At 42.7% G+C, this 14,198-nt stretch overlaps 1 protein-coding gene across 1 annotated transcript in view; it reads left to right on the forward strand.

Annotated features, from left to right (window-relative positions):
• Positions 1 to 14,198, forward strand: part of CFAP44 (cilia and flagella associated protein 44) — a 118,265-nt gene that overhangs the window by 74,620 nt on the left and 29,447 nt on the right. Inside the window, exons 18-22 of the mRNA XM_068103426.2 lie at positions 1,078 to 1,240; positions 4,693 to 4,820; positions 12,829 to 13,032; positions 13,122 to 13,262; positions 13,385 to 13,562. Of these exons, the coding sequence (XP_067959527.2) occupies positions 1,078 to 1,240; positions 4,693 to 4,820; positions 12,829 to 13,032; positions 13,122 to 13,262; positions 13,385 to 13,562 (814 nt within the window). The remainder of the gene's footprint in view (positions 1 to 1,077; positions 1,241 to 4,692; positions 4,821 to 12,828; positions 13,033 to 13,121; positions 13,263 to 13,384; positions 13,563 to 14,198) is intronic.

Below are 14,198 nucleotides of genomic sequence, written 5' to 3' on the forward strand. Positions count from 1 at the left end.
GTCTACAAATTAATTTGAAAATTTTACAATTAAATCACTGACATCAATGGGAACCATTTTGTTCAATGCAGAGGGCCACACATTGAGCAAAGTTATTGATGAGTTGTTCGAGCAAAGTTATTGAGTTGTTCGAGCAAAGTTATTGATGAGTTGTTCGAGCAAAGTTATTGATGAGTTGTTCGAGCAAAGTTATTAATGAGTTGTTCGAGCAAAGTTATTGATGAGTTGTTCGAGCAAAGTTATTAATGAGTTGTTTGAGCAAAGGTATTGATGAGTTGTTCGAGCAAAGTTATTGATGAGTTGTTCGAGCAAAGTTGATGAGTTGTTCGAGCAAAGTTATTGATGAGTTGTTCGAGCAAAGTTATTGATGAGTTGTATCCATTGTTATCGGAATTCTCCTCAAGCTTCCTTTGCTTATGTTGAGCTCTTGACAGCGGTGCTGAATAGATTTCTTGGGGGCGACGCCGAGTCAACAATGGCAGCAACATTATCGGGTGACCTTCCTGATTTCAGTTGGCCAGAGTGGCCTCCTCTGTTGGGTGAATTAATATGCAAGTCTGCGCCATGCTGTTAATTTTTTTCCACAAACCTCTTAAGTTGAGACTTTCCGGGTGCTTTCCTTGTTGCAAAATGTACGCAGAACAGGCACCTTCCTTTTCTGGAAGGACGGATTTGTCCGCAGATAGTTTTAGACAGAAAATCACTTTTGTTCAGGTTTTGAAATATCATACACATCAACATACACAATATCGCCTGTGAACATCACAGATTCAAGAAATTTTGCAGATGCACTCCCCCTTAACTCAGTTCGGAACTCCTGAAAAATGAAAGAGATGGAATGACAACTGTGGAGGTTATTAAACCTTTCTCAGAACCTAAGTTTTTGGGGTCACCCTGTAGCAGACAGGTGCTGCTGCATATGTATGATCATTGTTTTGGTTTTTTTTGCATTGCATTGCATTAATTTATTTTTTTTGGCATGTTTGCTTTAATCACATGCATTGATTTTTGAGTGCCTCCTCCCTTTACCGTTTAAAAAAATGTGATATATGTCGCTCTTTCTAACCCCACCACCAGCCTTGAAACATTTCAGCAACACAGAGAGCAAAAGAGGCAGCAGAAAATGGCCTCGGAGCAGCGTGCTGCCAAGCAGCACCACCTGGCAGCTTTACAGGAACGATTTTTTGAATTAAGTGCTCAAAATGACATGATCCCTCTGGCTGCACAGTTATCTTTTGATGTAAGATTAGTAGAATGCTAACACGTCATTAACCGTTAACATAATTACTGTATACCTACTCAAGTGAAAGGGTAAAGTACTTATTTTAAAAGATAGTCAGGTGCTCATATCAGAAATCATCTCTGTTTTTGACAACTCAAATATTGGTAAGACTGTATGCGACTACTGAGCTGTCAAGTAAATAAAACTACACTGTTCAAAGCTTTTATGTAACATCTTCTTCTTACTATAATTCACCAAATGTCCGTCTGTCTGTTCGAAGTTACCGTAAAAACTGCTGAACCGATCGCAAAAATATTTTGGGTGGGTAATCCTGGGACCCCTGGGAGTAAAATAGGCTATTTAATTTTCCCAATTTCAGCTTTGGTCTCCAGCATTCTCAGGTTTGGACTCACGCATAACATTCGCGTTCGCATAACGTTCATTGTGACGATGTTCTCATTGTGACGATGTTGTGACGATGTATGTGTTCACGGTAGTGTTTGACGTGACGGTGTGAACGTAATTTCGTAATGTTTTTCGTTTCGTAATCCTTTAATGAACGTTTAATGTTTAATGAACGTTTAATGCCCTTCGATGTCCGGGGCCGCACGCCCGCTACACTGGATGGGCCAGCGTGTACCTTGCCCTTCGCCGTCAGGCTCGGGTAAACCGCTGAGCCCCATCCGTGATGGGGACTGGGGCTTGAGACAGTGTCCCACGAACGAAGAATTCCCAGCAAGCGCGAGTCATCAGCTCGCGTTGATCAAGTCCCTGCCCTTTGTACACACCGCCCGTCGCGACTATCGATCGGACGGTTTGATGAGATCCTCGGATCAGCCCCTGCACGGCCATTCTCGGCTCGTGCTGGTGCACTGAAAAGATGAGCGAACTTGACTGTCTAGAGGAAGTAAAAGTCGTAACAAGGTTTCTGTAGGTGAACCTGCGGAAGGATCATTATCGGGACAACATGAGAGCGAGCGAGACACGAGATGTACGTGGTATGTGATCGTCCATGTACTGTTTAGCCATGTACTGCTTAGATTTTGATGATTTCCGTGTGATATGATTCAACGGATGTTTATATGAATCATTTAAAATAAAAAAGCCTTCAATTTCTGATATTTTACCTTTTCATTTGGGCTTCCCAATTGAAGCCTCACCCGTAGGGCGGGTACTGTTGCTAGTAGTTTAAATATAGCCTTTGGATCTCGTTAGGTAGATTGTACATATTGTTACGTTTGTGGGGGTAGGAGATGAAATACCTTAGTGAAGTCAGGAATGTATAGTTTAGCATGGACCGTGGGACACATAGAAAGCCGATTTCGATGTACATAATCAGGGTAAGCGTGCAGGTTAAGAGTGTTTGCATGTCGCCATAAGGGGTGTAAGATTAATAAACCCCAGTGTGTAATTGGCCCTCTGTGATTTTTCCCTTTGTTCTTCTAAAATTCACTCGGCCAGCCATGCAATCGGCACATTGCCACAACCACACCGACAAGCCCGACAGAAACCCGAACATTTTGCCGATCGGCATGGGAACCCTGAACATTCTCGATGGGCGTCAAGAAAGGCCGTGAGGCCCTGCCCCGAAGGGGACGATTGGCCATGGCCATTGACAGAAGTGGTGGGGTGCGGGGATTGGTTCGAGTGTGACGTCAGCGAGAAGTGGGGCGGGTGCATTCCCCCCTCTCTTGCCCTCTCTTGGTTCTGGGTTTTGGTGGCGTGCGGACATGCTTGGTCTCTTGGCTCTGGGTCTTTTTGGGTTGCTCAGCTGCGGCTGTTGTCTCGGGTGCACTGGTGAGGAGACGTGTCGGGGCTTTTTGGAACTTTTGCAATGTTGGAGGAGGGGGTGTTGGTTGACGGTGGTGCTCTTGGGAGACAGAGGAGGTCGTGAGTGAAACAAAGGATCCTGTCTGCTTGCCTCACACCGGCGGCTGGCTACGGTACGATTCCACACCATCTTGTGCGCTTCCCGCACGGTGCCTCTGGTTCCACGACCAGCAAGCCCTACCAGCCATTTGGGGACGCAAAGCTGAGTGATAGCCGATTATAAGCGCATTTTATTTTCTTTATCTTTCCCTGTGTCTGTAATTGAGTCCGTTTGGAGGGTCCCTCACCTTAGCCTATTACTATTAGTTTTAGCTCAACATTTTAATCGTCTTTGCATTTATATTCATTAAATTCATTATTTGTTTCATCTTACTTTTGTGTGTCTTGTTTCGTTTCTTTGTTCTGTGGGTTCTGATTAACCCTGTTTGTTCCCGATTAGATAAGGCTTCGGGCCTTTCCCGCACGTGCCAAAGACAATCCCGCCAAGTTTCGAAATACGCCTCGGAGTTAAAGCAACGTTTGGCTATCTGCTGCCTGTGATCTTGATCACCGGCGACACGACAACATAAAGAGGAAACCAATGACTCTACGAGACATCAATATAATATTTTTAAATACAAAATTCAGGTTCATAGAATAGCAAAATGTCAGATGTTTGATGTGGGAAAGCTACCAGCCAACATAAACAGGTGGATGAACAGTTGAAAATGACAGAGAGAAAGGATAGTGATCAACAGATAAGAGTGAGGCGCGGTGAGGTTTGACGAGGATAAAAAAAAGGTCACACATAAGGAATATAATACGAGATAAGATGATGGTGCACTGCCTTATTGAAGCACCAGGAGCAAAAGTGTGATTGTACTGACTGGAGGAAGTGCTTTCAACAGTAGGATAAATTGGAACAAAGGAGTGGATGGGAGCAGTATAGCCTGGATTTTGGAAGTTAAACAAGCAGCGGATTACTGGAAGAATGCATAGAGTGGTAAAAGCCTGATAGAGCAGAGGGAGCAAGACCAGGAGAGAGGTGATAGAAAACAGAGGCCTCCGACCTGCCTGCAATGACAGAGCAACTGGCGCTGTGCCTCTGCTTCTTTGTCGAAGATGCCAATTATGTTGAGAGCTTCGAATTTCCCAGCATCCAGGAGTTTGGGGAGTAATGTGGGGGCACGAGTCGATCGGGGAGAAAAATACTTCATCGAACTACAAACATAGGCCTTGGAGGGCATGTGAAGTTCACATTCATTAAGTGAAGGCTTTGACAAGACAGAGGATATCCTATTTGTGGCTTACATTGAACCGTTGCATGAACTTCCAGAATGTAACTAGATTACAGATAAATCAGCATAGTAACATGGGATTGAGGCAAATACTTACACGAGAACACCAAACACCCAAAGGACAATTAGCCACCTGTTGGCGTAACAACAAGTAGGAGTTACATTTGAGGTGTACTTTCATGGTTAAAGTAACAAGTATGCCATTTCAGGGAGTTCATGTTGATAAAGTCTCAGCTTTAAGTTTTCATAAAGTAATTGTGCTGTCTTTTGTGATATGATGCTTGAAAAAACCGGAGCAGAAAAAAAAAAAAAGTAATATGATGCTTTGTGCATTGGTCTCGTGAATTTTTCCCATTCTCCAAGGACTTTGACATGTGTCGAGGAATTAAAGAGAAGCTGCGGGACCTTTTCTCAAAGCAGGTGGAAGAGAGGTGCCAGGTGCTCTCCTGGGACCAGAGAGAGCAAATTTCTTTAAATAAACTAAGGAAACGGTAATGGCAATCATTCCCAGCAGTTTGTACATTAGAATGATTTTTTAAAATCGCCTTTCTTTCTACGTGTGTATATACGTATACTGTATATATATATATATATATATATATATATATATATATATATATATATATATATATATATATATATATATATATATATATATATATATCTATGCAGTGTCTGTGTTGTCTTGTCTTGTCACTGAACTACTCCCTCAAACTTTTGTGAAAGCGTATCAAACTCCTGGTATGCACCTATTTCTCCCGTCGGTATGTCCTAAGGGTATTTTCTTGAAAATTTTTCCAATTATTATTATAATTTTTTGGGGGAATTTGTTTGGGAAATTTAGTTTTTTTCAACTTAAGTTTTCAACTTCAATTGTTTATAAAATGTAATATCACGTATATTACAAATACATTTGTGCATTATGATTGTTTGAATTATGATTGGTGTAAACCATGACAAAACTGCAACTCAGGTCCAGTCATTTATCTATATCTACATATCTGGGCAATGTCTGTTGTCACTAAACTACTCCCTGAAACTTTTGTTTCCGTGGTTGTGAAGTGTTTTTAACAACGTGGTGGTGGTTTTGAATCACGTGGTGGTGAGGTATTTTGAATTATGTGGTGGTGAGGTGTTTTTAAATCATGTGGTGGTGAGGCGTTTTGAATTACTTGGTGGTGAGGTGTTTTAAATTACGTGGTAGTGAGGTGTTTGAATTTCGTGGTGGTGAGGTGTTTTAAATTATGTGGTGGTGAGGTGTTTTTAATTACGTGGTGGTGAGGTGTTTTGAATTACATGGTGGTAAGGTGTTTTGAATTACATGGGGGTGAGGTGTTTTGAATTATGTGGTGGTGAGGTGTTTTAAATTTGGTGGGGGTGAGGTGTTTTAAATTACATGGGGGTGAGGTGTTTTAAATTACTTGGTGGTGATGTGTTTTAAATTATGTGGTGGTGAGGTGTTTTAAATTAGGAGGGGTGAGGTGTTTTAAATTATATGGGGGTGCGGTGTTTTAAATTATGTGGTGGTGAGGTGTTTTGAATTACATGGGGGTGAGGTGTTTTAAATGATGTGGTGGTGAGGTGTTTTGAATTACGTGGTGGTCAGGTGTTTTGAATTACATGGGGGTGAGGTGTTTTAAATTTGGTGGGGGTGAGGTGTTTTAAATTACATGGGAGTGAGGTGTTTTGAATTACGTGGTGGTGAGGTGTTTTAAATTACGTGGTGGTGAGGTGTTTTAAATTACTTGGTGGTGAGGTGTTTTGAATTACTTGGTGGTGAGGTGTTTTGAATTACTTGGTGGTGAGGTGTTTTGAATTACGTGGTAGTGAGGTGTTTTGAATTACTTGGTGGTGAGGTGTTTTGAATTACGTGGTGGTGAGGTGTAATCGTCCCAAACTTCCAGTGTGCACCTACCCCTCCCGTATGTATGTGCTGAGGGGTTCTTTTTTTAATTATATATATTGTTTCAATCTAAATCTTCAACCTAAGTTGCTTATAAAAATGTAATATCACAAACACAACAAATAAATTTGTGCAAAATAATTGTTTGTATTATGATTGGTGTAAATCATGACAACACAGCAACTCAGGTACAGTCATTATCCTCAGCTGAAATAAACCCGTTCCTCAGTAACGACGGCTCGCCAAGCTAGTATATATACACTCGTATTTATGTGTATATGTATAACGTACATAAATGGAGGAATATATATGTATAAAGTATATGTATATAGTAAAAAAAAAAAGAAAAAAAAGAAGGAAAAAAAAGTATATATATATGTATATAGTAAGTATATGTATATAGTATATGTATATGTATGTATAGTATATGTATGTATATATATAGTATATGTATGTATATAGTATATATAGTATATAGTATATGTATATAGTAAAAAAAAAAAGTAAAAAAAAAAGTATATGTACATACAAAGTATACATATAAAAAAAGTATATGTATATAGTACCTACTCATATTTACGAATATATGTATATATATGTATACAGTATATATTTATGTGTGTATGGATATATATGTATACAGTATATATTTATGTGTATATGGATATATATGTATACAGTATATATTTATGTGTATATGGATATATATGTACTCGTATTTATGTGTATATGTATAAAGTACATAAATGGAGGAATATATATGTATAAAGTATATGTATATCGTACATACTCATATTTATGAGTATATGTATATATATGTATACAGTGTATATTTATGTGTATATGGATATATATGTATACAGTATATATTGTGGTGGTTCCGGGTTCCGGGTTCGGTTGCGAGAGGACGCTGGCGTTGCATATTCGCCGCTTCTCCGACTGGATGGATGTACAGGGTCTGCTTCTACCTTTCTGACCTGACATCTCACACCTGTCCTGCCTTTTCACACCCGCACGTGCCGCGTGTTCTCCGGCTGGATAACGGAATCTGCTTTTGATGGTACGGAATACGGAATTCGAAAGGCCCGCTCCCGTTGATTGTGGCCGTGGCCTTGTTTGCCGGTGGCCTTGTGGCCTTGTTTGCCGCTGTGGTCTTGATTAGCGGCTGCAGTCGTTTGCCGCTGCGTTTGCCGCTGCGTTTGCCGCTGCGTTTGCCGCTTTGCCTCCTCGACCTTGGCCTCGTACTCGTCCCTTCGCTCCTGCCTGGCATGGCTCTGAAGTACTCCGCCGCAAGGCTTCTTCTGCTCAATACCCGCTCCACCCCATCATGCATCTCTGCCATCAAATCAAATGGACTCCTCCGACGACCCAGGTACATTCACCGTGGCTCCGGTCGCAAGTTTGTTTATTTGCAATCAGGTCACTCCATCCCCGTCCTCTGGTCGGCTCAGCGCACTCTCACTCTTCGTCCCAGCGCACCTGGTCACAGCAACCCACACGATCGCACCTCTTGCCTACGAACCCTGGCTAAATCACCTGAATTCATCCCTGCTGTTCAAAACAACATCAAGCTCACCCTGTTCAACACCCGGTCCCTCAACAATAAATGCCTCATCCTGAACGAATACATCCTGGATAACAAACTGGACTTTCTCTGTCTCACCGAAACCTGGCAACAACCTCTGGACTACTACACACTCAACCTCACCACACCCAATGGATATTCCTACGTCAATAAACCACGCTCGGAGGGCCGAGGTGGTGGAATTGCCGTTATCCACCGTCAAGACATCAAGACCAACCTCATCTCCATCTCATCTGCTCCATCATTTGAACACCTGGCTTTAAAACTCTCTGGTCACACGCAGTCAGTCATGGCTGTCGTCTACCGCCCTCCCAAACCACACCCATCATTCCTGTCTGACTTCTCCTACTTTCTGACCCAGCTATGTTCCCTCTCCCCCTCAATCCTCCTCCTTGGTGATTTCAATATCCACATGGACTCCACTGACTCCACAATAACCACTGACTTCACTGATTTACTCACCTGCTTTAACCTCACTCAACATGTCGACTTTCCTACCCATATCCGTGGTCACATTTTGGACCTTGTCTGCTCCACTGGATTAAATTTGCACCATCTCTATGGCTCCGACCTCACCCTCTCTGACCACTTAGCCATCACTCTGACCATCAACATCCCCGCCCCAACACCAAGGCATTATCGCACAATCAACTTCCGTAAGCTAAACGCTCTTTCACCTACCTCATTCTCATCCACCCTCTCTGAAAAAATGTCCACTTCTCCCTTCATTGACCTCCACACCCCTTCCGACCTCACTGACTACTACAACCACACTCTCTCCTCCTGCCTTGACCAGCTTGCGCCTGTAAAAACCAAAACAGTTTCTTTCACCCATTCTGCTCCCTGGTTTACCCCTGAACTCCACCTGATGAAAACTCGTGCTCGCCAACTTGAAAGACTCCGCAATAAAACGGGTCTCACAGTTCACTCCCAAGCCTACAAGGACCACATACAACACTACAAAGATGCCCTCTCCCGCGCCCGCTCTGCCTACTACTCTCAAATTATCCACTCTGGCTCCGGAAACCCAAAAGCACTCTTCTCGACAATAAACAAACTCCTCCGCCCCCTGAACACCACCACCCAGTCATTCACAGTAGACAACTGCATCTCCTTCCTCTCTTTCTTCCAACGCAAAATTGACAACATCTACAACAGCTTGACCACCGCCGCACCCGCTCCCCCTCCAACCACCTGCCCCCCCTTGTCCTGCCATCCCCTGTCTCGGTTCTCCCCAATCTCTCCTACTGACCTCTCTGAACTCCTCATAGGAATGAAAACTGCCACCTGCACTCTTGACCCCATCCCCTCCAGCTTTGTCAAAGCCTCCCTCCCTGCTCTCTCTCCACTTATCATTGCAACAATAAACTCCTCCCTGTCTACAGGCATCGTCCCACCTTCCCTCAAAATTGCTGCTGTTACCCCCATTCTAAAAAAACCTGGTCTAAACCCTGACACCCTAAACAACTTCAGACCCATCTCCAACCTACCCTTTCAGTCAAAAGTTTTGGAACGCGCTGTAGCCACTCAACTCAAACATCATCTCTCTGCCAATAACTTGTATGAAACATTCCAATCCGGATTCCGCTCCAACCACAGTACTGAAACTGCTCTCCTCAAAATCACCAACGACCTTCTCCTCTCCTCTGACGCTGGCAACCTCAACATTCTCGTCCTCCTCGACCTCAGCGCTGCCTTTGACACCATCGATCACACTATCCTCCTCACCCGACTTGAATCCACCTTTAACGTCACCGGCACTGCCCTCTCTTGGATTAAATCATACCTCTCTGACAGATGCCAGTTCATCTCCATCAATAACTGCAAATCCCCCACTGCTCCCCTCCCCCAAGGTGTCCCCCAAGGTTCAGTTCTTGGCCCCCTCCTCTTCATCCTTTACCTGTCCCCGCTCGGTCACTTAATCCGCCGTCATGGTCTCCAATTCCACTGCTTCGCCGATGACATCCAGCTTTTCATCTCCACCAAGTCCGTCTCCACCGACACCCACTCTATCCTGACAAACTGCATCACTGAAATAAAATCCTGGCTTCAAATCAACTTCCTCAAGCTTAACTGTGATAAATCTGAAATAATCATCATTGGCCCAAAAACGCTCACAAAATCCACCCATAACTTTGCCCTCAACATCGACGGTATCCCAGTATCCACCTCCCCTCACATCCGGAATCTTGGCGTCATCTTTGACCAAACCCTTTCCTTCGACAAATACACTAAACAGATCACAAAGTCAGCCTTCTTTCACCTGAAAAACATTGCCCGTCTCCGCTCATCCCTCTCCTCCACGGCTGCAGAAACCCTCATCCACGCCTTCATCACCTCCCGTCTGGACTACTGCAATAGCCTCCTCTATGGTTCACCCTCAAAAATCACCAATAAACTCCAATACATTCAGAACTCCGCTGCCCGTCTACTCACTCATTCCCGGACCCGTGACCACATCACCCCCGTCCTTTACAAGCTTCACTGGCTCCCCATCCCCCAGAGAATCCAGTACAAAATCCTCCTCTTGACATACAAAGCCCTCCATAACCTGGCCCCATCCTACCTGGCTGACCTCCTCTCCAGACACACTCCCACCCGCAACCTCCGCTCTGCTGGTACCAACCTCCTGACCCCCTCCATCCGGACCAAATTCAGATCCTGGGGGGACAGGGCCTTCTCCATCGCTGCTCCCACCCTCTGGAACTCACTACCTCACACCATCAGAGACTCCTCCTCACTCACCACATTCAAAACATCACTAAAGACCCACCTGTTCAACGCTGCATTCAACATTCAACCCACAGCATTTAACCCCTGACTATCTCTTCTCCTTCTCCCTCCTTTTGCTTTAAATATTTCCCTATTGATTCTTGTCTTGTCTTTTTGATTCTTGTCTTATATATATGCCGTATATCGCTGCTGTTTGTTTTCTTGATTCTTGTCTTTTTGCAATTGTTGTTTTCATGTATTGTTATGCATTATGTTTTCCACTCTGTCAAAGCGCCTTTGGGCTTCTGGAAAAGCGCTATACAAAATAAATGAATTATTATTATTATTATTATATTTATGTGTATATGGATATATATGTATACAGTATATATTTCTGTGTATATGGATATATATGTATACAGTATACATTTATGTGTATATGGATATATATGTATACAGTATACATTTATGTGTATATGGATATATATGTATACAGTATATATTTCAGTGTATATGGATATATATGTATACAGTATATATTTCTGTGTATATGGATATATATGTATACAGTATATATTTCTGTGTATATGGATATATATGTATACAGTATACATTTATGTGTATATGGATATATATGTATACAGTATATATTTCTGTGTATATGGATATATATGTATACAGTATATATTTCTGTGTATATGGATATATATGTATACAGTATATATTTTTATACTGCGGTTATACTGTTTTTATACTTTTTATGTTGCGGACGCGGTTAAAGATGTTATTTACCGAGTGGTTGGTATTACCGCGACCGAACAGTTCCCCCGATTCTTCCCCAACTCACCCGATTCACCCAGACGTTGGCCAAATCGCGCTATGCCAAATCAATGATAGAAAGGACACGACGACTGGGAAAGAGGAAACGACGCAAGGGGTACAGTTCTCAAGACCTCCGGAGGAGGGTATAATTACAGTGGTGGAGAAAAGGGGTAGATTACAAGGCAGTGAGGTAAAGACACAGAAGAGATGGGCACTTAATTACCGTCTTATCTTAGCCCAGACAGACCACAGACAAACGGAACAAGGCAGACTTACACAGGGATTGATGGCAGGAAGGGACAGGTAGGTCGATAGCACAAGGTGCACCTTGGCTCGGGGACAGGATAAAGCACGGTCCAGAAGATGCGGGGAGGTGTCACAGCGCTCGGAGGGGACGTCTTTCTTTCTCCATGCTCAGCGCGCATCTGACGTCCCCTCCCCCTCACTGCGCATGCTCAGCGGGGAGTGACACGCCCTCGGCTGGTTGGTTCCGCCCCACTGGGGCCGGTCCGCCGCTTCCATTGGGTGCGGGGGTTACCGGGCTCCGCCCTTGACGAGGAGCTGACAGGGAGCCCCTATTTGGTAACCCCGTCGAGCACATGTTCGATGGCGGCTCGTTGGGAAGGCCTGGTGCCCTCCCAACACCCCCTACCAACCAAGCCGGAGTGAGGACGCGCACTTCCTGCGCTCGTTGTTGTTGTTGTTGTTGTTGTTGTTGTTGTTGTTGAACTGTGAGGAAGAGCTGCGGGGAGGTATTGGGAGGTCCTAAACTTCCTAACGGTGCCATACAATCACATTCTGGTGCAACGAAGGGTCAGAATTAATGGAAACGAGTCCTTAACTGACATAGACTAAGAATAACTAGCAAGATGTCCTATAGTTGTCTTACATGAGATGCGGTGAACCTGGGCACGACATTTAATGGGGGAAATAGGGGGAGGTCGGGTCTACAGAGTGTTGTTTACAGAAAATGGGACTAGGGAATGGGGGATTGGGGATAGTTGGGAAGTATTGAGGAAATAGGGGAATATTTACAAGCGGATATGGATGGATGTAAATCCCATATCCGCAACAATATGTATACAGTATATATTTCTGTGTATATGGATATATATGTATACAGTATATATTTCTGTGTATATGGATATATATGTATACAGTATATATTTATGTGTATATGGATATATATGTATACAGTATATATTTCTGTGTATATGGATATATATGTATACAGTATATATTTCTGTGTATATGGATATATATGTATACAGTATATATTTTTATATATTTATATATATATATATATATAAATATAAATATATATACATGTATATATAACCCCTTTATCAATACAATTTTATATTCATTTAATTGTCATTTGTGACAATGTATACAAATGACATAATTGTCATTTACTGTGAAATTGCAATATCAAGTTATATCGTTTTAAAACGTTTTTCCTGTGACCTTTTTGTAGTTTCAAGGCGTCTGAAGAATACGAACTTATTGTGTTGCATTCATTTGATGGGCTCCACGAGGTATCCACCTACTGCCAGTCTTCATTGCCAGAAGATGAACGGAAACTCCCAACATGCAACGGCATCACCCCAACAGCAGAGGGCAAGGCACAAGAGGCTGGATCTGGGGGTCAGAGGCCAAGCTCACTGCTAGATGGCAAGAAAGATAAGTATTTTATCTCACAAGATGGCTCAACTCATCTGATCACAATGCATACATGCACGCCTGATTTTATTCACCACTTTGGATTACAGGAGCTCTGTGTGAACAAAGACAATCAAGAGATGTTAAGGAACTCGCCCTTCACCACTCAGAGCAGGTTTGCAAAACTGATGCCCGGGTCAAAAACATTCGGGAATACCAGGAAGAGCGCAAGTGGCAGTGGAGCAGGCTGTGAGTGCTCCAACTCTTTGGATTGAAATTTCAATTAAAATCGCATTGTGTGTGTGTGTTCTGCAATTAAACACTTTTGCCACAATCAAAGCTGAAAGATCCTTACTTCGTTTTCTGCACAGAATGGCAGCCCGTCCAGACAATTCATTCGAGGACCCCAAGGTCGTTGCAGCCATTCAGATGACCAAGGAAACTATACTGGATTTCAAGCTGAAATCTGCAGCCGATTACACAATTCCCATGAAGCTGAGAATAACCACCGAGAAGAAGCAGGCTCAGCTGCAAGAGTTGGAGATCTTGGTGAGGCTGTCGCAGAAATATGTTAATTTTGGTGGTCAATATCACTGTTTGCCATGTCTTTGCCAAGCACATGGAAAGTTGACAGAGTTTGCATATTCAACTTCTTCCGTTACAATCATTCCTCACCCATCATGAATGACGTACATATGCTTTGCTCTTATGGCATATAGAGTCTGAATTTTTTCTAAACCATAAAAAGTAATTCATATATTACGACCTCCGCCACCGAAGGTGAACAGAGGTTATGTATTCAACCTGTTTGTTTGTTTGGTTGTTACTTGCAAAATCGAAGATTGGTCTCATCTGTTATTCTGTTTGTATCTGTGTCAATCACCTATTGGTCACATTTTTATTCTGATATTCAAAAAACTTAACCCCCTGATACAGGTAGTGACAAGGTAGAAGACTATTGATTTTGAGGTCAAAGGTCAAGGTCAAATATATCGTCAATTTTCATCCGATATACTTGATATATATATTATACAGTCACGTGAAAAAGTAAGTACACCCCATGTAAAGTTTTGACTTTTTCAACATATTTCAACATACAGCTATTTGATCTTCATTTCAACAATATTGATAGATAAAGGTGATATAATACAACAAATATCATGAAACTTTTACATTTTGTAGTCC

The sequence above is a fragment of the Myxine glutinosa genome, chromosome 6, assembly GCF_964187855.1.
Source record: "Myxine glutinosa chromosome 6, kmMyxGlut1.1, whole genome shotgun sequence".
NCBI lineage: Eukaryota > Metazoa > Chordata > Myxini > Myxiniformes > Myxinidae > Myxine > Myxine glutinosa.